Source organism: Ochotona curzoniae, unplaced genomic scaffold, assembly GCF_017591425.1.
Source record: "Ochotona curzoniae isolate NIBS_2020 unplaced genomic scaffold, NIBS_Ocur_1.0 scaffold_4505, whole genome shotgun sequence".
NCBI lineage: Eukaryota > Metazoa > Chordata > Mammalia > Lagomorpha > Ochotonidae > Ochotona > Ochotona curzoniae.
The window spans coordinates 7,310,691-7,337,352 of record NW_024467118.1 but is presented as its reverse complement, the minus strand read 5'-3'; the positions used below and the strand labels follow the sequence as shown (position 1 = coordinate 7,337,352).

Here is a 26,662-nt window from a genome sequence, read left to right as displayed (position 1 = left end):
TACATCCATAAATTCTGACATGCCTCCCCTTAAAAGGTGGAGCCTGACTCTCTCCCCTTGCGTGTGTGTAGTCTACACTTATGGGCACAATACTGAGCAACAGCACCGAGTCACGCTTTATGCGGTGAGGTCATAAAGGACCTTCCTGCTTCCCCTTTGTCCTCCCTCAATAGAGTGTTATCCACACACAGGTTTGTGGGTTTCCAGCTGTATGTGCGAAATCATCTCCACCCGACACTCCAGAGCTCAGACTCCCTCCGCGCCACTCCCCACTGCCTGCTGCACAGCGCTTCTCTCAGCACTCGTCCTTCCCCGTGTCTTGTCTCCTCTCCCTCCAGAGTGAGCTGATTGTTCTGTTATCTTCATGGATGAACACACAGCAGGATGGTGGCCACCTGCAAGCCAGGAATAGCCTGTTCCTAGACTTCCAGCCTCCAGAAGGCGAGAATGTAAATGCCCGTTGTTTAAGCCAGACTATTTCTGTGGGGCAGCCTGATTTAGCTAAGAAAAGTGGTAATCCAAATAATTTTAAGCATTTATGTGGAATAAATCTTGGTTCTATTTTTACCAAGTCATAACAGCTCTGTGTCATAGCTATTCCACTGGAAGCACGTTTTTTCTTAGGGATGCACTGCAGGCTGCCGAGGGCTTTTGGGGAAGTAGACCAAATTTTAGCTCTCAGTCTCTCTCTCTCTCTCTCTCTCTCTCTCTGCTTTTCTTGTAGATACAAGTAAGTAAACATTTTTTAGGAGGCACCCTCTAATATCAATGTTACTTAATTGCCTAGCCTTGCCACAGAGAAATAGTGTAACAATCGTGTAACAACAGGAAAAATGTATGGGGCCTGGTATCACTATGGCATCCCAAGTGAGCACTGGTTTGGCTCCCTGCTGTTTCATTTCTAATCTGGTTCCCTACTTATGTATCTCTGTGGGCCCTTGCACCCATGTGGGAGATCCAAATGGAGTTACAAGCTGCCGGCTTCAGCCTGGCCAAGCCTTAGCCATTGATGCTACTTGTTGAATGAACCAGTAGATGGAAGACATGTCTATTCTCTTACTCTGCCATTCAAATACATAAAGAATGTGTGCAACACTTCAATTGTATTTTTCATGCAAAGAGAAAGGAGATAACCCTGTGCTGTACAATGAACAGATAACTAGCAATGTTGATTTGAATGATGGGAGGGAGGAGGTGCTAGAAATGCAGGCCAGGGTCCTTGGCAGTGGGGAGAACAAGTGGCAGCTTGGATTTCACTTCCACCATCTGATTCAAGTGCCGTTTAATTGACACACAGTCCTCTATACTGACAGGTTCCGCACTCACAGCTCAACCAAAGCAAAAATAGATAAATAAAATAAACAGTGTATGGACACTGAATGCACACACTTCCTGTGTTCTGACATCCTAGCGAGCATGACGATCTGTATAGTGTTTGCCTTGAACAACGTGCTGCAGATACTACAGAGATGAGCTCACAGGTCATGTGCATCAGATGGATTATGCACAAACACTACCCCACTTTGCATGAGGAACTTGAATCACCAAATGCCGGTATTCAGAGAGTCCTGGGACTACTCCCCATGAAGACAGAGACAGCCATGTGACATCTTCCTGAACTCTGTCACCTTTCTGTGAATTTCTGCTTCCTTGACTATCTGTGTCATTTCTCCTTTAGCTGTCACATCCTAACATCTGGGACAATAGAAACATGTGCCTGGGTCCAATGTGATGGCTCAATTGGCTAAATGCTCCCCTTGCTAGCACCTGGATCCCATACGGGCACTGGTTCATGTTCAGGTTGCTTCTCTTCCCATCCCTCTCCCTGCTAATGGCTGGGAAATCACTAGAAGATGACCCAAGTGCTTGGGACCCTGCACCCATGTGGGAGACTGAGAAGTAGCTCTTGTCTCCTAGGCTTCGGATCCGCTCAGCTCCTGCCATTGCAGCCATGTGGGGAGTGAACCAGCAGATGGAAGATTTTTGACTCTCTTCTCTGCAAATCAGCCTTTCCGATGAAAATAGACAAATCTTTAAACAACAAAAACATGTCCCTAAACTAAATATCCTCTAATGTAGAGAATTATCCAGAGGGCTGCGGTGAAGGATTCAAGTTTAACAAAATGGCACTGAATCAGTCTGTGTTGAGCTGACAGTAGGCAGCAAACAGCAACCAGCTGAAGGTAACCAAGACACACTTACTGCGCGGGCCCTGCCGGGCAGGTGCACTCAGGAGGTGAGTCTCGGGCTCTTCCGGCCTGGACTCCTGCAGGGGTCCGGGCTGGAGTTCCTCGGACACCATGTCTTCTGGGCCAGCAGGCAGGGGCTGTGGGCAGAAGGCCAGAAATTCAGAGACTTCTAGAGCTTCTGGTCTGTGGAGTGAGGCGGGGCACCAGAGAGGGGTGACCTGGCTAAGCCTGGTCTCTCTCACCTGAGTCACCGCTGGTGCCTCTGAGCAGGCAGGACCAATGCTTGGTGTCTCCAGGAGGTTTTTCCAGAAATTCCTGAGACACCTCTAAATGGTTTACCATTGCTGCGTATAATGAAGAAGGCCAGAGGAAAAGGGCAGCAGGAATAATGCACCCAAATAATTCACTCCCAAGTGCAGAAAGCATGGGAACAACCGCCAGCGTGTGCCTGGGCAATATGAGGGAACCACGGGGTCCTCCCTGTCCTTGCATCAGCCCCTAGCTTGAGGCCTAGCTCTCAGGTCAGTGGACTAGCCAGGCTGGGGGTTGCTGGTGCAGGAGGGACAGGCTTGTGGCCACCCCTGGGCTGACTGTGAGACTCGGGGCCTCTTGAGTCTCTGGCCAAAGCTTCTCATCTGTGAAAGAAGGCAAATGCAGGGAGCCGGTTGTGGTGAGGCTGTGGGGGTGCCCTCGGGTGAAGCCCAAGCCCTCTGACTTAAAACAGGTGATGATGAGGGTGCACCTGAGGGTTCCTGGGAAGAAGAAATGACTGTAAGATGGCTGTTTGTTGCAGCTGGGCTCAAGGGCTATGGGAGCAGGTGTGTGGCCCATTATCAGGGCTCTGGTGGGGGACTGGGTATGAGCTAGAATCTTGGCACCTAAGTGCCCAGTGCCCGGAGCTGTTAAAGTCTGCTCCCTCCCCACTTCTTCCCCCCAGGCTCCAGGGCGGGCAGCAGCAGGAACCTCAGTCATCCAGGCTCATTGTGCCAGAGTTTCTAGAGCCCAGAGCTGGAATTCTTCTCAGCCACTGCCTGCCTCCCATGGAGCCACAGACCCGACCAACCCAGGTGTCAGGGTGCAAGCCTCCGGGCTGCCTCTCCTGCAGGTCCCCGCAGGTTCACCAGGCTGAGCAGCTCCTGCCCGCCGCCTGGGCCGGCAGGAGATGCCAGGCTGCAGCAAAGGACTTTGCTTCTTAGACTGGGCTCCCCTGATGTCCTCCCCTCCTCCCAGGCCCGTCTCTCAGGACAATCCCATCACGTGACTGCGGGCTCAAAATGGCGCTCCCCCATCTCTCCCCACCTCCCTTGCCTGGTAAGTGGCTTCACAGCAAACCTTCCATTCACGGCAGCCCTTTCCCTCTCTCTTCAGAGGACAACTCCTTACCAGGGAAACTGCGGCACCAGGGAGCGGCTGAGCAGCCGGGCAGGGCCTCCCGCCCAGGAGTGGGACTCCGGTGGAGAGGTGGGGGAGAACAGCCAACCGGGAGTTGCCAGGAAGGAATTTGGGCTTGGCGGGCGCGGGAGACGGGGAGTTGCCAGCGTCTGTGATCCTGCACTGCCCTCTACTGCCTGTCTCAGTTTAGGGCCTTCGCTCAGGGCACCGGCAGCGGCTCTGCCTATATTTGCAAACTTGTCTCTCGGAGAAAGTGAGAGAAAACTTTTAGGGAGAAATGCTCCAAGTCTGGATCATAGCCTTACAGTGAAGACATGGAAACTCCTACCCGGGAGTCCTATACCAGGGAGCGTCCGTCTGCATCCCACCGCACGAGGCCCCAGAGCATGCTGAGTCCCAAGGGGTGAGGCTCCCAGGGGTGGTCCCCGGGCCAGGCAGGTTGACAATGCAGACAAACACAGTTTCTTATCTCTTCTCACCTTCTTCTGTTTCTTCTTCTGTTGCCTTTGACCTTTCTTCTTCCTCCTTCCCACGTCTGCATCCCCTTCATTTTCAGTGAACTCCTTGATCAAAATGCAAACAAAAGAGGGGTGTGATTTTAAACACTACTGTGCAATCATCCTCCAGACCTTGCGTGGAGACAGAAGGGACAGCTAACATTATTTAAGCAGTCAGCATCCTCCACGCCTCTCAAAGTAGACATGTTCTTCCAACACCAGACCAAATTGTGAGGTCCTATGCGTGCACACAGCATGTATTGAGCACCTACTGTGTTTCAAAACCAAGGGGTACAGATGTGACAACTATATGCTCTCTCCCTTTGGAAGTGATGGCACAAAAAGGACGACTAGCTGGCTTTTCTGCCTCCCAGCCTTATCAGCATGGAGGACATAAAAAGCTAACAAAAACCGAGCGAAAACATGAGAGGAGCTTCCACTTAAAGGAAATTGTGGCAGTGCACCTTAAAAAGTGAAACTCCCTTAACTGTGCAAACTTCACTGCTGTTCCCCACATTGTCATCCTGAATCTGAGCGCTCTCAAGCGTTCACACTAGACAGTATTCAAACCCTAGAGGTGTACAGAGAAGCAGGCACGTCTGGGTGATGGAGAAGCAGTGAGGCAGACGCAACGCCTCTCCCTGGCATGCTGCATTTGGGAAATGTTTTGTTTCTGTGCTGAAACAAGATTGTAAAGCAAAGCACAGGTTTTAATTATGTAAGATTTCAGAGAAGGAAATCTGCAGATTGCTGGGCAGCTCTGTTCTCCCCGTGGCCACTGGGTTTAAGCAAGAGATGAAGGTCAGTCCCAGAGGAAGGAGCTCTTTGGGGTTTTCTTCAGTCTCCATCACATGATCTGAGCATGGCACAGCCTCCCTCGGTCCTCTCGCTGCTTCAGGCACAGCGAGGTGGGGTGTGGGCTCAGGTTAGGAACTCACCAATGTGAAGCACATGGTAGTGGCAATCCTGAGCATGCAAGTATGGTTCTTTATTCACCTCTGAGGGCGTGGAGGTGGTTTTGATTTGGAATGGATGCAGGATAATATTTTGTTCTTTGGCCAATGGGAAAAGGCCAGGAGAACTTGAGGTAAGACAGAATGCACATTCCATGAGGGTTCATGGTTTGCTCATTGCTGCTCACCCAGGAACTAGAGACACAAAGCATGTTATATGAATGAATAAGCAAATATGAGTTCATGTGTTTTTTCAGTACTTCCTGTCTTGCCTCAGTTGATCCTCATGGTTTGGAAATGCATTCCTTCAGGCTTTCTGAAGCACGCATTCTCTCTGCTTTTGTCTTTGGGACCTCCAGCTAGTGACTGTTGAGTCAAGGGAGAAACTGGAGTGTGGTGGAACCGTCTCTCCTCGCCGTGATCTGCCATCTCCAGTTTGGAGGTGACTTCCTCTTCTGCCTGTGGAGTGCTTCCTCAGCTTCTGCACACAGGGGGGACAGAAACTGCAGGCCTCCAAACCCAGGGAACATCTTAGCAGTTACAAGGCACAGTTGTTAGCTTCCAGATTTCTTTAGAAATCTGGCCAAGTGCCTGATGCTGGGTCACAAACTCATGTCACATGCACTTGTCCCCACAAACACATCCTGAAGGAACACAGAAGCAGCCCCTCACCTCTGAGATGATCTTCACCTTTTCTTCTTTGGAGTTCATGCTGGCAGAGATGGAACCCTGTCAGATAAAGAGTAAAGAAGTCAGGTATTCGGGAATCCACGGAATTTAACTCTTTGTTGCTAAGGAGGAAGCAGGTCTTGACGGCAAGTGATGCTTGTGTAGCCTTTCTGTGCCCCAGGGACACTCACAGACCCCAGGCCTGGTGGAAACAAACATGGAGGAAGAAGCAGGGTACCAGACAACTCTTTCCCCCGGAGCCTGGCTTTCAGTGCCCTTGGAGCCCGATGATCCCAGTGGGCTGAGGGGATGCTCCACAGTGACTCCTCTCTTCTACTGGTACCTTCTGACCCCAGCGTACTCTCTGTGGGTCTCACTTACTGAGCAAAGAGATGAGACCAGAGAGGACCTACATCCCCACCACCCATGCAGCACCTTGCTGAATCATGTCACCCCACTGCCTCCACTTGGAACCTTGGAGCTCCTGTGTAGTCATCTGGTCAACCTCCCTACCTGGCCCTAGGCCCCAGGCCCCATCATGTCCCTCTCTCCCAGAGGACCTGGCTCCTCATGATGCCCTCCTCTCACTTGGATGATCATGTCTACCTGCAGCATAGAAAGTGCCACAATTTGTCCCATTCTTTATGCAAAACTTTCTAGCTGTTGCTCAGTTTTTCAACTTTCATGGGAAAATCCCTAAAAATGCTCCTTCTGTTTCTAGTCTTTCTTTGGGCAGTGGGGTGGGAGGGGAGGGGGTGAGTGTGTCTAGCGCATCTTGAAACTGCCCTTTCCAGAGTTCCAGACGCTGCACCACTGCATCTGCTCTGAGTTGGCACATGACTGGCTACAGCAAAATCTCAGAGTGGTGTGAGACACCCATAGCCTCCTTGAGAAACAGTCTGTTCCCTTGGTGTTGAGACGAATCAGAAGAGTTCTCTCTTGGGTTTCCTCCCTCTGATGCTCTCTGCAAACTCCTCTGTTGCTGTCTCCTCAGCTTCCCACAAGCCAACAACTGGGGGTAGTGTTCAAGGGCTCGTTCCTATGCTAGGGCGTCCTGTCTGTTGGCTTCAAACATATCCTCTAGCTCATGCTTGCGAAGTGACATCTCCAGTCCAAACTCAAGTACATAACCTCCTACTGGGCACTTCCCTCTCCCTGCCGCATCCCAGATGGAGCTCTCGGCGTTCACCTCTGAACCTGCTTGTGCTGTGGTCTCTGTCAGCAGAAAGTGAACTTCATTCTGCTCATGTCACAAACCTCAGGATCATTCTTGCATCCTCTCTTGCTCTGAATGGTGATTCACAAGCAATCTGTCTGAAATTTTGCCATCTTTGCCTTCAACCTGTATCCAGTGTCCAGCCACTCCCACGCACCTCCATACAGCTTTAGTTTCCCTGCCCCTGCCCTCTTTTCCAGGCCCTGGGGGTATGGCAAATAATAGACATTGAATGTGTGTTTGTCAAATGCATGAATAAGTCCATAGCCACATTCTGGAACCTTTTAAAATACCATTGTCCTCTCTAAGCTGTCATGATTATTGGGAGACTATGGAGAGAAACATCATGTCCAGAGCTGACCAATCATAACCCTTCCTCATATCCATGCAAGCCCAATCTTCTCCAGGATTTGGTCACTTACGCAGCAAATTTGAGATGTTCAAAGTTTAGCTGACCCCCCTGGGAACCTAGAATATTAAAGACAAGTGAAACATTTGGAATTCTACTGTCCATCACACTAAAAAAATAAAAACCAAAAACCAAAAAACCAAACCCAAATAAACTAGGAAATCATCAGTTAAGAGGTCAGAGGGCCAAAGCTGTGGTTTAGTGGATTAAAACACGATGTTGTCAGGGCCCAGCGGCTGAAGTCCTCGCCTTGCACGCCCGGGATCCCATATGGGCGCCGGTTCTAATCCCAGCAGCTCCACTTCCCATCCAGCTCCCTGCTTGTGGCCTGGGAAAGCAGTTGAGGACAGCCCAAAGCTTTGGGACCTTGCACCCATGTGGGAGACCCAGAAGAAGTTCCTGGATCCTGGCTTTGGATCAGCGCAGCATTGGCTGTTGCGCTCACTTGGGGAGTGAATCATTGGACGCAAGATCTTCCTCTCTGTCTCTCCTCCTCTCTGTATATCTGGCTTTCCAATGAATAAATAAATCTTAAAAAAAAAAAAACCACGATGTTGTCTACAACACAGGTATCCTATATGGGTGCCAGTTCAATTCCCCGCCTTTCCACTTCCAATGCAGCTCTCTGATACTGCACCTGGGAAAGCAGTGGAAGATGGCCCAAGTCCTTGAATCCCTACACCCACGTGGGAAACCCAGATGAAACACCTGGTTCTCGACAATTTGGGGGGTGAGCTAGTGGAGGAAAGATCTCCCACTCTCTCTCTCCTCCCTCTGTCTTTCAAATAAATATATTTTTAAAAAAAACTGACGTGGTAACCTAGAGCTAACAGGGGATCCACACTGACAACGCAGTGCTAAAGGACACGGGAGTTCTCTCGTAAATGATTCTGGTCCTTATAGAAAAAAGGGGGGGCATGAAATACTTCAGCCACTAAAACATGGAAATAAAAAATAATCACAAAGAAACAGTAGAAGTAGAAAATGAAAAATGCAGTGGAGTTATTTTTTCCCTTTCATTGTTTCCTGATCATTAACTTTGAATGAGATTCTAAGGAAATCAAATGACACTAAAATTTATTTGTGTTGTGAGCAACGTTGCTAAGAGAAGATAAATCAGTTGCGCCCAGTGTTCATATAAGCTTGTCTTCCTCGCATGTGTGGGTACTTATTAGCATATCCTAGTGAAAATACGAAAAAAGAGCTATGATTAAACTGCATGGCTTGTTGTGGGATCGCCTGATAAGCAGTCCTTGTAGTTCTCACAGTAGCCCTCCTGGCTTGGCAGTGCCTGCCTTATAACTGACTAAAATATATGAGGAAACTGAGGTCCTGACAGGCTCTGCAATTTCCCTATGGTTATTGTTATTAAATGTCACAAGCACAGTAGCCTAATGGTTAAATCCTTGCCTTGCCAACTCATGTCCCAGCTGCTCTACTTCCCATCCAGCTCCCTGCTTGTGGCCTGGGAAAGCAGTAGAGGATGGCCCAACGCCTTGGGACCCTGCACCCGCGTGAGAGACCTGCAGGAGGCTCCTGGCCTCACATCAGCTTAGCTCTAGCTATTGTTGCCACTTGAAGAGTGAACCAGCAGACGAAAGATCTTGTTCTCTATATCTCCTCTCTGTGTATCTGCTTTTCCAATATAAATAAATAAGTAAATAAATAAATAAATCTTTTAAAAATGTCACATTCAGAATGTAGCCCCAATTCTCTGAATCTGAATTCCCTCTACCACACCACCTCCCCGTACCTTCACTTGGTGTTGCCTTTATTTACACCGGCAGCAGAAAATAACCACGCTAGCCCACTCCTCGGCCCAGAGATACTGGTCAAAGTATGTGAAACATCATGCTAGTGAGAAAGGGCTCAGGGTCTACCAATCTATTTTAAACCTAACCTAGTTTTCAAGTAAAGTTCTAACACCTTCATCTGAACAACACAACTAGCTCTACATGTCATCAGAGACAGTCATACCCGGAGGCGGCAGTGATGGATGCTACAGGGGTGGAGAGCAAGAACAAAAGCAGGGGATGGGAGAAACACTGTGCCATGCACCTGGACCTGACCGCTATGCCTGCTTCTCCAGAACGGATTGCAGTGGGCTCCTGTAGAAGGATGTGCTGTCTGAGACACGCTCCTTTCCTGGCGGGCCCTTCACCGCCCCCATCATAGGCAATGTCTTTCCCAGCCCATCCCACAGCAGTCAGTTCGCTCTTTCCACTTAGGCGGCTCCTGATACCTCCTGGATATTTGCTCCCTGGTGCCCTGAGAACAGGTGTCTTATCCTGCCCCAGCTGGAGCTTGGGAACCTGGGAAGTGCCACAGGCACCTTTTTTCAAATTCATTTTCCAACCTGTTGAGGCATTCCAGCCACTACTTTTGTTTGTATAACATGATGACAGCTTTATTGGATCATTCGATCCACTTGATATGTATGTTGCCCTCAAAGAGCACATGTAAATGCCATGTTTATGTTGCTCTGCAGTGCATGCCTAATGCCTTGATACGTTGTATTAAGGGTTGGCATGCCCCCCACCCCCGCAGGAATCCCCTTTGTAAGTCTGATGGTATGTGGTGTTATCATCTGTTTATAGGGCTGTTTTTGCAGCAAGCTAGACTTCTAACTTGGTCTCATTGATTTTTGTACACTCTAAACTGAATGGGGTCGGTGCTTTGTTAACGCTCAGTAAAGTGCGAGTGAATGACCCTGGAAATGAGCTTTAGGACCTATCTCCATCTCAACACTGAAAGACAGATTTCATGTTGGTATTGAATTTCTTCACCGAAAAGGTTTGCGAAATGCAACAGCAGACATCTATTTCCTGCTAGACCTCCCTAGCTTTTCGCTGTCTCTTTTTGAAGGGAAGGGACCAGTTTCAATTGGAGCCAGTGGATTTTCTTGAGGTCCTTTGGAACGCAAGGAGCAATCGGCAGCTCTGGGGTTAACTGCCCTGTCTAAAGCCAAGGGAAGTGAGGTTTGCACCAACAAGTGCTTTTCCCCGTGACCCACTTGGAACTGAAGCGCCCAGAAATGCAACAAGCAGCGCAGGATTTACGGAGTGTTGGTCTGGGGGTGCTGTCGTCAGTCCGACCTATGCTTCCTGCAAAGCAGACGCCAGACGGCAGCACAAGGCAATGCGATCCCTCTCCCCCAGCAATGAAAACCCAGGAAGTGAAAACCTAACCCAGGATGAGATCTCCCCAGCCCAGTTCTTCAGAGCGCCGGGGAGTGGCTGAATGCAGAGCAGCGACAGGAACACATCACCCTCACCGCTGCTCTGCTCCTGTCCAGCACCGCTTTACCTTCAGTCTACAAAAGGCACTTGGCACAGTCCGCTTTCCGGAAGGGCAGGAAGGTGCAGGGAGCCATCTGCGCTGTTAAATCCTCTGAGAAGTCCGAAGGAGAGGCAGTGAGCTGGGGAGGGCCTGCCAGCCACTTCCCAGGGCAATAACACCAGCTTAGCAACCGGTTCCTAGGGAAGGTCACTGGAGGCTTTTTTTTCCTTTTAAAGTGACAGCTTATTTCCAGCGGAGGAAGACGAGCAGTGGCACACAGCCACAGAAGGATGAAGAGAGTGGGGGGCTGGGCAAAACGAGTGTACAAATTTAATCTCTGCTTTTTCTCCTACTGCAGTTACTGAAGGAAAATTGCATGTTACAGCTCGAAAAAGCAAAGGAAATGGGAGATGAGGCAAAGCAGAACGCAGGGTAATAGACTGAACAGGCCAAGGAAAGCCGCATTCCAAACGTACTGTGTGTGTTCGCTAGACGGCCTTGCTTTCTGTAATCTGAATGCTCTGTTAGTTGGGGCCTTCATCCTGGAGAGATGGACTCTTCAGGGCTGGAGTCAGACCTCCTTCACCACAGCCTCACCCTGTCCTAAATCTCCTCGAGCCACAGAGCAGACCCCCCAGGACACTTCCTGCAGTCCCAACCAATCCCATCAACGGGATCCAGCTCTATTAATCCTAGCTCCTGGGGCACCCTTGCCACGGTTCACCATTCCTTCCTGGGAAAAACCCCATAAAGGCAGTGGCCCATCCTCTGCCCTTTCCCCTCTGAACTGACTCTGATGTTTCCTTAGGCAACCTTGTAGATCATGCTATGGGTTAGGTGTGTTGGAAACCGAATCCCCCATGCAATGGTGTGGGAGTGGAACCTGATGATACATGATTAGCTGGAGGGGGCATGGCTCCTTACTGCAAGTGGATTCCTTCTGAAAGGATGGGTTCAGATCCTCTGTCTTCCCCCACGGGATGACACATGCAGGCCATTGCCCACGTGGGCTGCTCGGTCTTGGTTTTCCCAGCCTCCAGCATTGTGGGAGGAACAAACCTCCTTATAAATGCACCGGTCCCAGGTGTTCCGTGTCAGCAGACTGAGACACTGCTCCTGTTCCCACGAATCTTGGTGGGACTTCTTTTTCATGACAATCATTGCCATGTCTGCCTGATTTGCCACATCTGATTCGATTGACCCAGGATACATTTTTAAAAATTATTTCAATGTTTAAAGATTTATTTGTTTGGAAAACAGAGGGAGGGAAGAAGGGAGACAGAGAGGCAGAGGCAGAGGGAGAGAGAGAGAGACGTGTCAGCTGATTGACTCCCCAGATGTCCGCAATGGCCAAGGCTGAGCTAGGCTAAAAGCAGAGGCCAGGAGCTTCTTCCAGGTCTCCCACACGGATGTCAGGGGCCCAAACACTTGGAGCATTCTCTGCAGTTTTCCCAGGCACATGAACAGAGAGCTGAATTGGAAGCAGAACAGCCAGAACATGAGCTAGCACTTGTATATGAAGCAAAGCCGGCGCAGCAGGCAGTGGCTTAATTTGTTGTTGCACCACAATGCTGCACCCAGAGTCTGTTTTAGCATGGTATGCGCGTGTGTGTGTGTGTGTGTGTGTGTGAGTGTTTCCTGGTTGCTGTTGTGTCTCTGTCTGCATGCCTTTGTATCTGCATCTTTCTTTGTGTGGTGTAGTATCTGTGTGATGTGTCTCTGCCATGTGTGTGTATGTGCTGTGGGAGGTGCAGGCAGGCCTGAGAATGCGGAAAAGTGCAGATCCACTCTGCAGAGCTTCAGGGCTCCAAGGTTGCAACTAGAGCATTACTGACTGAACGGGGGTCCCTACCAACAAAGATGTGTTGAGTTCTAACTAAGCCTTTGTCCTGTGAATGCTAGTGGGAACTAGTGTCTTACAGAGGTAGCGGAGTGAACAGGAGGCCAGCAGAGAGGGGGCATTTCCAAGATGACTGTGTCCTCTGGCAGGGGCAATCTGGACACAGAGACAGGAGTGTAGAGGAAGATGAAGCCAAGCTTTGGCAACAGCACTGTCTGATTCTTGTGTGGACCACCGGAGGCTGCCAGGGGCTGGAGAGGTCTAGCTCCTTGCCACCTTCAGAGGCAGCAAGCTAGGCCAGTCTCCAGATCATATGACAAACGCTGTTGTTTTAAGCCATTGAGAGAGTGGTGCTTTGTTACCTTAGTTTCAGGAAACTAATAGCACCAGGTGTCACAGAAGGTGGAAGGCATGGGGCTCATGACGTGACGTAGTGGGTTAAGCCATCATCCTCTGCCTCCTGACGTATGTAGTAGCTTGAGGTTCTAAATGGGCATGGGACCAGGACTTGAACTATAGCACCTTCCTGTGGCCGTGGGCTACCCAAGGGTCATCCTAACCACTATGCCATGCTCCCACCCCCTGGTTCTGCTTAAAAAAATTTATTTAAAAATTCTTTTGGCTATATACTTAGGAGTAGAATTGTTAGATAATATGAGAAATCATTATTTAATTTTCTCAGAATCAATTTCTCACAATGATGACGGCATTTTACATTCCTGAGACTTGTACACAAGGGCCCTACGTTTTCACATCTCAGCAGCACTTGTTATTTAGATTTTTTATGATGGCCGTCCTAGTAGATATGAGGCAATATCTCACTGTGTTTTTGACTTGCATTTCCCTGATGAATACTCGTGAGTAATATCTTGCTCCATCATGTCTACTGGTCATTTGTGTGTCTTTGGAAATCTGTGTGTGGGCGGGGAGTGTTGGTTGTAACAATCTTTCTGACAACTGATTTGCTTTCTATAAGGTTTAGACACCTATTCAGGTTTTTACAAAAATTTATTTATTTTCATGTAAAAAAGATAGAGGGAGGAAGAGAGACAGCATGTACGGATGTCAGAGAGAACTCTTTCATCTGTTGGTTACTCCAGAAACGCCCACAACGGTCAGTGCCACACCAGGCTCAAGCCAGCAGCCCAGGGCTCAGTCTGGACCTCCCATGTGCTGGCAGGGCCTCACATACTTGAACCATCATCTGTTTTGTTCCAGCAGGTGGAAGCTGAGGACCTGGGACATGCTCCAGCTACTCTGATGAAGGATGTAAGGAACGTAACCACCATACCGAATGCCTGTTGCTTATTTAGGATGTACCTTTCTCCTTATGCCCATTTTAGTACATCTAATATATATGATACATCAACTACATATACACAGTTCTTTCTGAGCCATCAAGTTGGTTGGTATATGGTTTTTCAAAATATTCCTTATTTTAAAACTTGCAGATCTGTAGTTATTTTCCTTTTATTATTGCTGAGGATAAATATCCGTGCTTCTCCTGGTTAGTGTCTTTCTAGGGTGATTTTGCTTCTTTATATTTGCATATATTTTAAAAAAGACTCATTTTCATTTATTTGAAAGATAGGGTGACAGAGAGAGAGGAGAGACAGAGAAAGAGACACAGAGAGAGCTTCTGTCTGCTGGTTCACTCCCCAGTTGGCTGCTGCATTTGGCACTGGGCCAGGTCAGAGTTAGGAGTGGGGAGTTTCTTATGGGTCTCCCACAAGAGTGCAGGGACCCACGCACGTGGATCATCTGCTGCTTTCCAGGTGCTTTAGCAGGGAGCTGGCTTGAAAGTGGATCAGCTGGGACAGGAACCATTGCCACCATGGGCTGCCTGTATGGCAGGCAGAGACTTAACTCATTTATGCCAGCACTCTAGAGGGGTTTTCAAGCAAAACCTCCAAATTCTTGATGTCTCTTACCCCAAGAAGTGGGTTTAGTTTTCATTCTCTTATATTGCTGTGTTATTTGCTAAAACTGTGCTGATAGCCTTGTGTTGATAAGGGATGCCCATGCCCAAGTACAGGTTCTATTCTCAGTTCCAGTGTGAGTTACCCCAGATAAGGCTCCAGACACACAGGCAGTGATTCCAGGCCAAGGGTATTAGAGTCTTCTTAGCAGAGGTTTCAGACCTGGTGGAAAAGAGATCAGCCAAACAGGTGCGCTCTGCTCATACTCTTGACTCTCAGAATAGAATTAGCTTGTGCTGCTTTATCTGAGGTCATTTGTTATATACAGTAACAGCCACAGCGGTCACAATTTTATCTCAACGAACAGATGAGTGAATGGAGGAATACGCAGCCATGTTTTTCCATGTCTCAGTCAGCTCAGGCTGCCGTATGCCATGGGCAGGGGAGCTTAAGCAGCAGACTCATTTTCCTGCTCTTGACGGGTGGACGTGTGAGAGCAGAGTGCAGCACGCCCAGGTTCTGGAGACAGCTCTCTTCTTGGCCTGTGATTGCCAACTTTTAGATGTGTCCTCAGACACCAGAAAGTGAGTGCACTCAGCGCCTTTCTCTTCATCTCGGAACCTGAACCCACCATGAGAGCCCACCTCTTGGCCCAATCTGGGCTTAGTTATCTCTCAAAGTCTCAGCCAACGAAGTGCCCATCTTACACAGGGCATAACTTCATATACGAAGTTTTAAAAGAGATGACACACTCTTTGGGGATACAGCATGTGCTTACCTTGGGCAAATGCATTCATTGTCTCCAAGATAATGTACAGTCAGATGCGTTTGTGGTCTCTTTGGAAGACTAAGGCACTGGAGCCAAGAAAAAACAATTAAGGAGCCCAAGATGAGGCTCCCATGACCCCGAGGGAAGCCGCCATGTACCTTAGGTAGGTCATAAATGACTAATCTATGTTTTCTACACCTGAACCTGTGGAATCCAGTTTCAACCTTTGATGAGTGTCATTCTTACTCAGTCCTTTGAATTTCATACTTTTGAGTGTAGCGGATTCATGGTCCACGAAAGAAAAATGTATCACAAGGGAAAACATCACTGAAGTAAGTGGGAAATGGAAACATCATCTCTGAATCATAAATTTTATCAAAGCACACTCCCCAACTTTGGGTTTATATTTTCCAATTTGCTGATTTATGCACATCTCTCCCTGGAATATAACTTGAATCTCAGCACATGGGAACCCCTCATTTCTGTAATAAATGGAGAGAAACACTTTTTGGCTCAGATAGATTGGCTGTGTAGTCTACTTTTATTTGGTAGATATTAAAGCATTTCATTTTCTCCCTCCAGCGCTGTGATTTTCAAATCACAACACTTTCTTGTCGCTTGCTTCCTTTCACAACATGCTCACTGCCAAAGAGAACTGTCAAGCCATTGAGAATGGAATGCTGTTAAGATTCATTTTATTTAGAGACTTGTGTCATAATTTGAGACAACTGGAGATACCCTTTCACATCCATGAAAACTGCTGCTTCAGTGTGAGCAGCGAGTTCTCTTGGCTTTCTTGTTGAACAGGTTATGTTTCTACAAATTCCATGTCTTTGACCCTCCAGCTATTTTCCTTAAGTGTATCCCACTGGCAGCACCCACTTCACCAGCTTAACATGCAAATGACACCACCACCCTCATTTTTCTCAGTAGTTGTTTGAAAACAGGCTTGCTCTTTCTAGCATGACATTCAGTGTCTCCTTCTCGAAGCTTCATTTCCTCCTGAACTGGTTCATAGGTCTTGACGGGGTTTACTTGTTGCAAAGGGCAATCCTTCCTCCAAATGCCACGAGTAAGAGAACTGCTAGAGACATTTTCTAAGCCATCTAAACACTTTCCTCCATCACTAGTGCAGATATTCATGCCACAGGCCTCGCACCGGGAGAGTCTAGGGTTAGACTCTCTCAGTTTTTACAGCACATCTACGACTGGGCACACATCCCCACCCTGGGGTATTTGGCAGCATTTGGGGACATTTTTGGTTTTCACAGCTGGGAAACAGTGAATGCTACTGCTGTCAGGTGCTTAGAAGTAGTGATGCTGCTAAATGCAGGCATCGCGTAGGAATCTTCTCACCACAGCTCCAACACAGAAAATGGCCCCAAATGCCAATAGTACCAAGATGAGAAGCCCCGATTTCTCCAGCAGTTTCCACCCATCTAATCAACTATTTCTGTGCCATCTTGTGGGACTCAGACCTTAGTCACAGGCTATACCTTGGCCATCAACTGTGTCCACCATCTCTCCAGCCTCCATGTCAGATAGTTTACCCTAATTCACGCTTAGTCTTTTTCTTAAGATAGACTCCCCTCCAAGATACCAAATATCCTTTTTGGTTTATTGATTTCTGTTTGAGCTACCCAAGTTTCACACTGAGATTTTACTATTGTTGAAGGTCGTTAGCTGAGGCATGCATCAAAGCCCATTCCCACCTCCATGCCCCTTCCTCTTTCTCCTGATCCCCTTTGTACATCTGTTCAAGGTGTGTCAAAGGCCAAGAGGGGCATCTGAATATCAGCCATGTCCAAAACAATTTCATCATATCACCACTGCCCAGAGGAGTGTGTCCCTTTGGCTTATATTTCACAATCCAGATTAATTGATCAAAGGATCCTTTTTGGAACACAGTCATATCCATGGAGACTCACTGGGCTCAGTAGGGAGAGAAACAGCTGACAATCAACCTTGATTAAGAAATACGTTCTGCCTCACTAGACTCTCTGATCCAATGGTCATTTTTCTCCCTTCATTTGATGCCTTGCATTGCACCATGTTTCCTCCCAGTGTATGGAGTATTAAAAGTATTTTCGCAACAGGGAATTTACTAGATTTGACTTAGGAATGACCTCTACTGATCCCAGGACAAAAAAATTCTGTATCTTTGCTTCTGTAGCCACAGCTCCTTGTAGTAACAACATCATTTTGTTCACCTGATATGAAATCAAAGATCCATAGTAGTCTGAGTCCTTACGTTGGCACAAGGGATATGGATCCAAACACCAACCAGGGATGAGAACAGAGAATATTGTTTCAAAAACTAAACTTACTTATTTGAGTTAACTTGAGAAACTGTGTTTCTGGCCACTGTGTATGGACTATCAGCAGATCAACAGCTGTCATGATTTTCCCTCCAATCAACCAATGACGGTTTTGGATATACATGACAGATTCTAGTGAACTGGATAGCATATTGTGACCATTTATTAATTGGTGATTGCCTCTGTTTTCAGTATCAGAGATGGGAGTTGGAGGAGAAGGTAACAGGATTCAATACTACACACCATTCTGCTCTCTTGGGCTTGAACCCTTGAGGGAAAGATGGATATTGCCACATGTTGTCCAGCCAGGAACGAGCAGGGAAGCAGAAGGACCTGTGCCCAGCATGAGACTGGACCGTCGTCTTGAGAATGGGCCTCCCAAGGGCTGTCATCTCTTAATGCCAGATTGTGGTATCACTCTGTTATAAATTCTCACTCAGGAGTTCAGTAAAATTTTACAGTTGTTCTAATATCAACTCATCTTTGTTGCCAGAAAATTACAGAGAGATTTATTTTCGTGTGTGTGAGATGGAAGGCTGAAGAGAAAAATATACAGGAGCCAGAACGATGATATCAGTGGAGATTGCTAAACTTTTCAAAAGACAAGTGACTTCTAGGAACAGTGATTTGAGGTAGTGTTGGATGTGAGGGGTACCTCTTCCCATATGGAGATTCCTTTTCAAATCTCATATGTTTTAGTTTTATTTGAAAGTGGCAGGGTAGAGAGAAGCAGAGGAAGAGGAGTAGGGGATGAGTGAAGGAGAGAGAAAGTTACTTATTCCAGCCTGTGTTGGTTTACTCTCCACATGCTTACAACATTCAGGCTGGGCCAAGCTGAAGCCAGGAACCTGGGACTCAGTCTGCCTGGCACATCAATGGCAGAGACCCAACTATTTGAGCCGTCTGTTACAGCCAGGGAGCTGGATTGGAATCAGAGGAGCCAGGACTCGAACCAGAAGTTCCTGTAAGCAGTTACTTAGCCCAGTGTGCCAGGCACCCAATCTCTTATGAAGAGTCTGTTCACAGCCACTGTGGTTTATTTTGCAAGGGGAGCTGAGGCTTAGTCATACTTTCTCCAAGATACTGATACCTGTTGGACAACTTCAGGGTTCCCTCCTGACTTGAGTCTGCACTAACTCTAGAGAGGAATCCATCATCATTAATGTGGCTTCCTTCCATCTTCATTTCCCCAGCACACATCACTAGCATAGCAGTTGACACATCATTCGGTCTTTCCTACCGAGTGCTCATTACTCAGGCAGTTCCTGGCACAGCATAGACACCCAGTAAATATGTTGAATGATTGAGGAAATGACCTCACATAGGATGGGAAGTCTTCATGGGGTCGTATTTGAGGGCACTGTGTGGTGATGGACGGTCTGAAAACCACAGCCTGCTCGCCTGAATCAGCTGTATTGATCCAGAGAGTGGGAAAGATGCTTCTGTAAAGTGTGGGGAAACCTCCATTAGCAGGCAGCCCTAGGGCAGATATTGGGGTCTGAGTGACTGTGCCGAGTGTCAGACTAAGCTTCTAACCTTGGATATTAGTTCTGTCATTTGCTACTGGTATAATAAGACAAGGAGCCTTTGGTTTTAGTTGATGCCTCATTTCAAGTTAAAGTTTATCTTTCCACCCATTGGATATTGATTAAGAACCTTCCATGTGACAGGCATGCTGCCAAGTGTTAGAGATCAAAAGTGATTATAACAAGATCCTCACTGTCTTGCTGTTTATCGTGGAGTGGGAGGTGAAATTTTGATCTACGGCCATCCAGTATGGTTGTTCCATAAATCACAGAAGGCTTGTCTACAATGAGTGCTGTCATTTGTACCCTGTTTATTGGTTGCAGTCAATTCAGGACAGGAAGTTCTCAATGTGTGTTGGGCAGTGGGCGGGAGGTGAACTGCTGGACAGGTAGTAGAATGCTTATCTCTGTTGGCCACTAGAGGTCAGCACCTTAAAAAGTATACAGCCCATTTGTCCAACTGAGCTTGCAGTCTGGGCCTGAAGCTTGTTTCCAACACTCAGTCCTGGAAAACAGACTCTGGGGAGCTGCCCACGAGCTGCCCACGAGCTGCCCACGGGCTCTCGGGAGCTTGTGCTTACACACTGCAGTCCCCACCGCCAGGGTGGCGCCTCTTCGGGATTACCTCCTGTCGCCTTTTGTGGCATTTTGCTGAGTTACACGGACTTGGTGGTTTTCTTTCCTGCCTTCTACCACTTCCTCCCCACCGGACCTGTGTTTCCCGGAAGTCCCAAAGAAGCTTAACATACACTCGGATCCTTGCCTGGGGCTCTGCTTTTGGGGAAAATCAGGAGAGAGGGAATGGTGGAGACACAAGCACACCGAGAGAAAAAGAGAAAGAGAAAGAGAGAGAGAGAGAACATCTAAGGTTCACTTGTGAAATGCCGATGACCAGCTAGAGCTGGGCCGAAGTGAAGCCAGGCCTCAGGAATTCCATCCAGGTTTCCCACATGGGTGGCAGCTATCTGGGTAACTGAGCCATTCCCTGCTGTCCTCCAGGGTGTCCATTAGCAGGCAGGTGGACTGAAAGCAGAGGTGAGACTTAAGTCCTGGGCTGTGGGCGTGACCAGGAGCCGTGTAACTGGAGGCCCACAACATCCTCTCTACAGCGCATTTTGGGAACAGAGTAAAACAACAACAAAATAAAACTCTGGCAATGCCTCCTGCCTCGGGCTGTGCCCATGCAGTTTCCTTGTGTACCTGGTACTGACTGCTCTTAGCTGGGGCAAAGGATAGATAGCCCTGATTGGGCAGCAGCTAATTCTCAGAGCACCCCAAGGCAAACAGGGCCCATCCAGTCATGATAGCCCTATTTCGGGGGATTTGAATTGAGAGATAAAAAGAAAAAATCAGACAGGGTTTGAGCAATAGAAATAAAGCATAAAAGACCTTCTGACCCGAAACTGGGCTGACAGGACAGGAATTGGAAGAGACAACACAATCCACAGATAGAAGAAAACATACAAAGAGGGTAAGCTAGCCAGGAGGCAGTGTGAGACGCTCACAGAGAAAGAAAGAATGAAATCATGGGCTGCATGGAGTCCCCAGAGTCACGAGGGGCTCGAGGCGGGTTTGCAGTGTCCTCCACTCTGTTTGGGAATGTTGGAGCTACTGGTTCCCAAGACCCAGTGGAATCAGGTCTCCAGGCCCGTCATGGTGCTCTACAATTGGGGAAAAAAGTGTTTGTCAAGTTGTCAAGTTTTGTTTTTAAAGGAGGATATAAAACTGGATGTGACCTTACCTTACAGGGCTGAATTAGAATACAAGGAATTCCCGATGTTCCTAGTTGTTGGTGCTGCGTAGGGAGGAACTCCAGGATCACTGAATTCAGGGAAGGTAAGTTGATTTGATCTCCAGGGTAGTCCCTTCTTGTGGGACGGGCTTTGTGGAGGTTTGGTTGAGAGTTCTGGGCCTAAGGTACATTGAAAGGGAACTCTGGGATCAACTGTAATGTTTACCGTGAATTCAGAGAGATGAAGGCAGCCACACCCACTTCTCCATCCCCGTCTAGCATGGAAACAGGGACTTACGGGTGACTTTGGATGCCTTGTGCACACGGGCCGCTGATGACTGGTTTCTGGGTCTGCCTTTTATCTGGCTGCCTTTAGTTCTTTCAGTCATGTCTTGGGAAGCTGAGACTCCCCTTCCCATAAGAAAAGCTGTTTCTTCCTACTGTGGGTGAGGCAGCAGGTGCTCAGGCCTCCTGCAGCTTTCTGGGACTCACATTCTGTCTTTGCAGTAAGAGAGGAGTTGAATTGTGAGACAACCCAAAAGGATCAGGACACTCAGTTAAATTTAGTAGTAAATCATTGTTGTGTCATCTGGAATTCAAAATAAATTCCTCCGAATTTTACCTGGCCATCCTAAGTGGGGGCCAAGTGGGTACCTATTGGTCTCTGTCTCATCAAGTACAGAGATGTGTATCCTGGGATCCAGACCATCTCACAGTTTAGTCATTTAGTTATAATCTGCAAATATTTTGACCAAAAGGAGTACCTTCGGCAACTGTGCTTGGTTTTAGTTCCTAATGTGGAAAGTCCTGGGTGCTTTTGGTAGACCATCTGCACTCTTTTGGTAGCCTCTCCCTCGTCATCTCTGGCGACGACAGTGACGAGCAGTGGTGCTGCCTTTGTAAACTGAAGCTGTGGGACGGATGGGTCCCAGGCATCGCCTGAACTTGTTTGTTCCAGCTGGCAGGATTTCATGTGCAATCCTGCAAAAGTGCCCTTTTGTGACAGAAAAGCATGTATACCGCGTTGGTGACTTTTCTGCTTCTAGTACTTTCTGTTTCTTGGAACTATGATTAGATCGGGCAAGTCTGTGCTCCAGGAAATTCTGCCCCTCCATGATGGCACTGGAGCTTAGCCATGCGTAAGTTGTCTTTGTGTCGCTGCTCATAAACACCTTTGCCATCTGACAAATGCGTTGGTTCTAAGTGACTTCATGCTGTGGCTAACCCACTGCATTTATTGTTCTGGACTAATAAAAAGAGTCAATAAAATGATGTCAACTCCATACTCATTTCCTTCTCTGCTCAAATTCAGAGAGCATAATTAAAAAGTATTTGCACTAGGATGATTTTGACTGACTCTTGCTTTAACATTCAGGTCTGCTACCAGGATGATGTCATTTCACACTTCAACCTACATTTTTAGGGAGTTTATTTTTAATCATACTCCTTATGGTTTTTCTCTACAATTCTTTGGAAGTAAAATAGTGTGCAATTATACCAACTCTGCCAGAGGTCATGTAAAAGCGTTATGTGCAAAAAAAAAAAAAGGTAAAATGTGTTATTGTGAAAATTAAAAAAAAATATTTTAAGCATAGGAACTTACAAATCTCTGTGAATAATTTTATCCAGAGCTTTCTGGATGCACATATGCAAACACTCTTTAAAAATGGGGTAATTACTGAAAATGTGGTCTGATACAATCTGTTCTCAGTTAATGTTTTATGATCACCCTTCATGCTAATGCATTTGCAGCCTCATGATGTTTAATAACTATAGTGTATACCACAGCTTATTTAATCTACCTTCTACCCTTAGACACTTGGGCTATCTCTCAATTTTCCATGTTGTTGTTGTTCTTAAAGGTTGATTTTATTTTGAGAAGGTAAAGTTAGAGAAAAAGAGAAATATCTTCCACCTATGGATTCACTCTTCAGATGACCACATTGACTAGGAGTCAGGACCGTCATCTGGGTCTCCCCCATGAGTGGTGGTGGTCCAAGTACTTGGGCCTCATCTGCTGCTTCTCCAGGCAGATTAACAGGGAGCTGGATCAGAAGCAGGACAAGAACTCAAACTAGAGCTTCTATGTGGGACAATGGCATCTCATGTTTCAAGAGATGGCTTACCTAGCACACCACAACACTGGTCCCTCCATTTTCCATATTCTAAACTTTACTGCAAGATTTTTTTTCTAGAATTAAACCTTTCTATACAGTATCAATTATTTTCTCAGAGTAAGTTTTTATTTATTGATTTATCAAACTGGAGACTTCAATTTTTTTGCATCTTAGATAAAACAGAGGAATATTTTGGCTATAGTATAAATTGGGATGAGAGCATAATTTCTTATTACTTCTTTTTGGACCCTGCAGGATGGGAATTCTCACATGAACAGATATATTTCTGGAAATGGTGACCAACCATGTAGGTATGTCTTAAGAAAGAAAACTCAGTTAGAAAACAGTGAAGTACAATACTGTGTAACTTGGATCAGCATCTGCTCCTTTCCCAGGCACGTGAGCAGGGAGTTGACTCAGACACAGAAGCCAAGGGAATGAGTAAACTTTGTCTCCACAACAAGATAGTAAAGAATTGATTCTCAGCTGAGGGGCAGTTTTGCTTTCCAGAAGACAGTGTTGTGGAGACACTGCTGGTTGTCGTGCGCAAGGAGAGTTGCTGTTGATGACTGGCGGGGAGAGGCCAAGAATGCTGCAGTGTCCCAGGGCACACAGGATCTGGCCTGATAGCAAAGACTATGTGATCCTATGTAGCAACAATTCTGAGAGAGAGAGAGAGAGAGAGAGAGAGAGAGAGACAGAGAGACAGAGAGAGACAGAGAGACAGAGAGAGAGAGACAGAGAGAGAGTCCTGTGCAATTTTCTTGTAAGAGGAGCTAGATGACTTTGGCGATGCAAAGACATCAATCACTGGCAATGCTGGCAGCTGTGTGTTTTGGTCCTTCTGTCCTTTTCCAGACAGGTCACCAGCTGCACTGATTACATTGTAAGAAATTTTAGAGACTCTTCAGTGGGCAAGACATCTAAGAGGAAAGGCCTGTGTTGGTTAATTTTCACTTAATCTCATCCTCTCTGTCTCCCTGCCCTTCTGTTATTCTTTGCTGTGATTTTACTGTTTACCCTGATGCATTCATACTCCCTCACCCCAGAAGTCGTTGGGTTTTACCAGTGGGAATTACTAGTGGGAGACTAGCAGGTAGGAGTTGAACAAGGCCGAGGATTTCTCAGCCTTGGCTTTGTCTTTGCTGTTGTGTGGTCTGGCGGTGGCTGGGCTTTTCTCAAGGCGTAGTTCCCATAGCACAGGTTCTCGTTGAAGATCTCCACCAAATGGGCCAACACCAGTCCCTCCTCCTGAGCTTCAGGTTAGGGGATAGCACTGGGTTCCTCTGATGCTAGTCCTTAGGTCTTTCCACATTTTTGTTGGTTCTTTTAACTCTACCTATACCTGCGGATGCAGCCCTTCCACTTAACTCTTCATAGCGAAATCCATGCTACTTCTGAGTGGAATATTCCCAAGAGAGAAGACCTAGAGACCTCGGTGTATGACCTTAATGGACTTTGACCCTCTCCATTCTCACACTTAAGAAACATCTTGGCACCTGGGCCCTTTGACATGTCCAACCATGCTCCTGCTTCAGGTTGGGGAGGGAAGAGGGAATAGCACTGCATTCTTGCTAGAAGACAATGTCCCACTAACTCAGCATGGTGCTGTTTACCAATGTCAACCGAGATCATCAGAGTTCAGAAGGGAAATGGAAATTGAGGTCAAAGTGAAGATTTACACCCAGGAACAACCCCCAGTAGGCTGTTCTGCAAGCCTGAGTTATACTTTTCTTACGTGCGTAAATGCATTGAAATGTGTTTAAGGAATCAGATTTATGTGTGGTTATCAATCAAACTGAAAGTTGAAGAACACCTGGTAATAGCTAACAGATTTGATTATTGATTAAGGAGATATGAGGAGAGGGAAAACATGGGCTCATTAATCACTCTTCCTGCAATGTGGTGAAGATATAAAACCTCTTCCTTCTTAAGAAAGTAAGTGTTCCCTTGGAAGCACTGAGGTTTGTTAAAATGTCAAGTTACCTGGGAACCAGTTGCAAGGCATCCTCTCAGTGCAGACAGCAGTCCAGCTGATATGGGGCTCTGCTGCCACATTTTCACTCTTAAAGCCACACAGGCCAGGGTAGCTGCTGATGTCCTTAGGCATGGCCTTGTAAACTCTGGAAACATGAAGCCCTACGGGCGACAGCACTGCTCTGTGGCCTCTGATGGCTTTGCCGTCTCATTGTTGGTGCTGTTATTAGGTTGACCAAGAGATGAACTGAATTTATGGACTTATTTTTTGAGTCCATAAGGAGACTGATCTCAAAAGATGCCTCTTCCCTCCATTTATAGCTATTAAACATAGGTTCATATTTTGCTGCATGTTCTAAGGCATAGCTGTAACCGTTGCGGAAGGACGGAGGGGATCAAAGCTCTTGAATTGAGAATAATGAATTCTTTCTTAGAAAGTGTTGATTGGGACCAGCATTCTCACAGCCTAGGACATGAGATCATCACAGATGCCAGGCTCAGAGAGTGCAAGCTGTTTAGTCAATTTTGACCAGTTATCGTCAAATATCAGATTATCTCAGAGAACAGCAATTCTAGAAACACATTGATTTAATATCAGCTAGATAAAATAAATGTGGTTTGGTTTTCGACAGAAAGAGCCCAAAGAGGTCACCTTCTGTTTTTTTTTTAAAGATTTTTATTTTTAAATTTTTTATTGGAAAGACAGATATACAGAGAGAAAAATCTTTCAACCACTGGTTCACTCCTCAAGTGGCTGCAACAGCCGGAGCTGAGATAATCTGAGGCCAGGAGCCAAGAGTTTCTTCTGAGTCTCCCACATGGGCACAGGGTCCCAAGGCTTTGGGCCATCCTTTACTGCTTTCCCAGGTCACAAGCAGGGAGCTGGATGGGAAGTGGAGCAGCCAGGACATGAACCAGTGCCCATATGGGATCCCATTGCATGCAAGACAAGGATTTAGCCACCAGGCTAACGTGCCCTGCCCTACTTTTTTATTTTTTACTGCTAAGTAACCAGTGTTTCTTTTGTTGGCTCTTGCATCTTTCCTTTCTTTTGGAAAATGATCTCTCACCTACCCTGACTTCATCAGATTTAGGTAGACTGGAATGATTTCTGCTATAGTGGCAGCCACAGTGCTGTGAGCCTGGCCGGTGGGAATAGCACATTTCTAGGTCATGTCATTGTTCGAGGCATAGGTCCAGACCTCAAGCCAACTCAATCACAGCCACAGGCTCCCATTGTTAGGCCTGTGGTTTGACATATAGAGAATGAGATTTTGGTGGGCAAGGTGTCATGCTGGAGCTGAAAAGTGCATACCTGTTGTTGCTGGGGACCATCTTTGCCACAAAGACACAAAACTGACTGAAATTGAGGTCAGCACTGTGAAGAACTGTTCTGTGAGATGGTGGAAAGGGTACAGAAAATCCTGCTGCCAATGATGGAGTGCAGTATCTGGCTCTAGAATTTTCTATTATTCCTTGAGCTGACTTGCAATGAATTCTGGAAACTGTCTTGGAAAGAACATTAATCAATACATAGGATGATTATATGACTTTATTTTTATGGTATTCAGATGAGAAAATTGGTTCAAAAGAACTTGCCACTGTTAATATATCATAGCTTTGCTGTACATGTTTTAAGTCAAGTATCATGTAGAGTCCTGTATATAAAGATGAACGGGCCAAAATCTCCATCAGATAGACAAATGTGAGAGCATAGGAGCAGTGCAGGAATGACTGTAATGGGAAAGGAGTGTGGAGACAGTGCAGTGTTAAAGGAATGGGCTGTGTGGTTTTCCTGGCTCTGCTATGCCATTCACTATTGACCTCACACATTCTTCTTCCTTCTCCTTGTCCCCTTCT

General features: G+C 47.0%; 1 protein-coding gene across 1 annotated transcript in view; it reads right to left on the bottom strand.

Annotated features, from left to right (window-relative positions):
- The window catches only part of CC2D2A (coiled-coil and C2 domain containing 2A), a 90,990-nt gene extending 80,314 nt beyond the window's left edge, over nucleotides 1–10,676 (bottom strand). Inside the window, exons 1-4 of the mRNA XM_040966071.1 lie at nucleotides 10,632–10,676; nucleotides 5,704–5,760; nucleotides 4,061–4,144; nucleotides 2,203–2,326 (exon numbers count right to left, since the gene is read on the bottom strand). Of these exons, the coding sequence (XP_040822005.1) occupies nucleotides 2,203–2,326; nucleotides 4,061–4,144; nucleotides 5,704–5,742 (247 nt within the window). The 5' untranslated portion in view covers nucleotides 5,743–5,760; nucleotides 10,632–10,676. The remainder of the gene's footprint in view (nucleotides 1–2,202; nucleotides 2,327–4,060; nucleotides 4,145–5,703; nucleotides 5,761–10,631) is intronic.
- Between the last annotated feature and the right edge of the window lie 15,986 nt (nucleotides 10,677–26,662).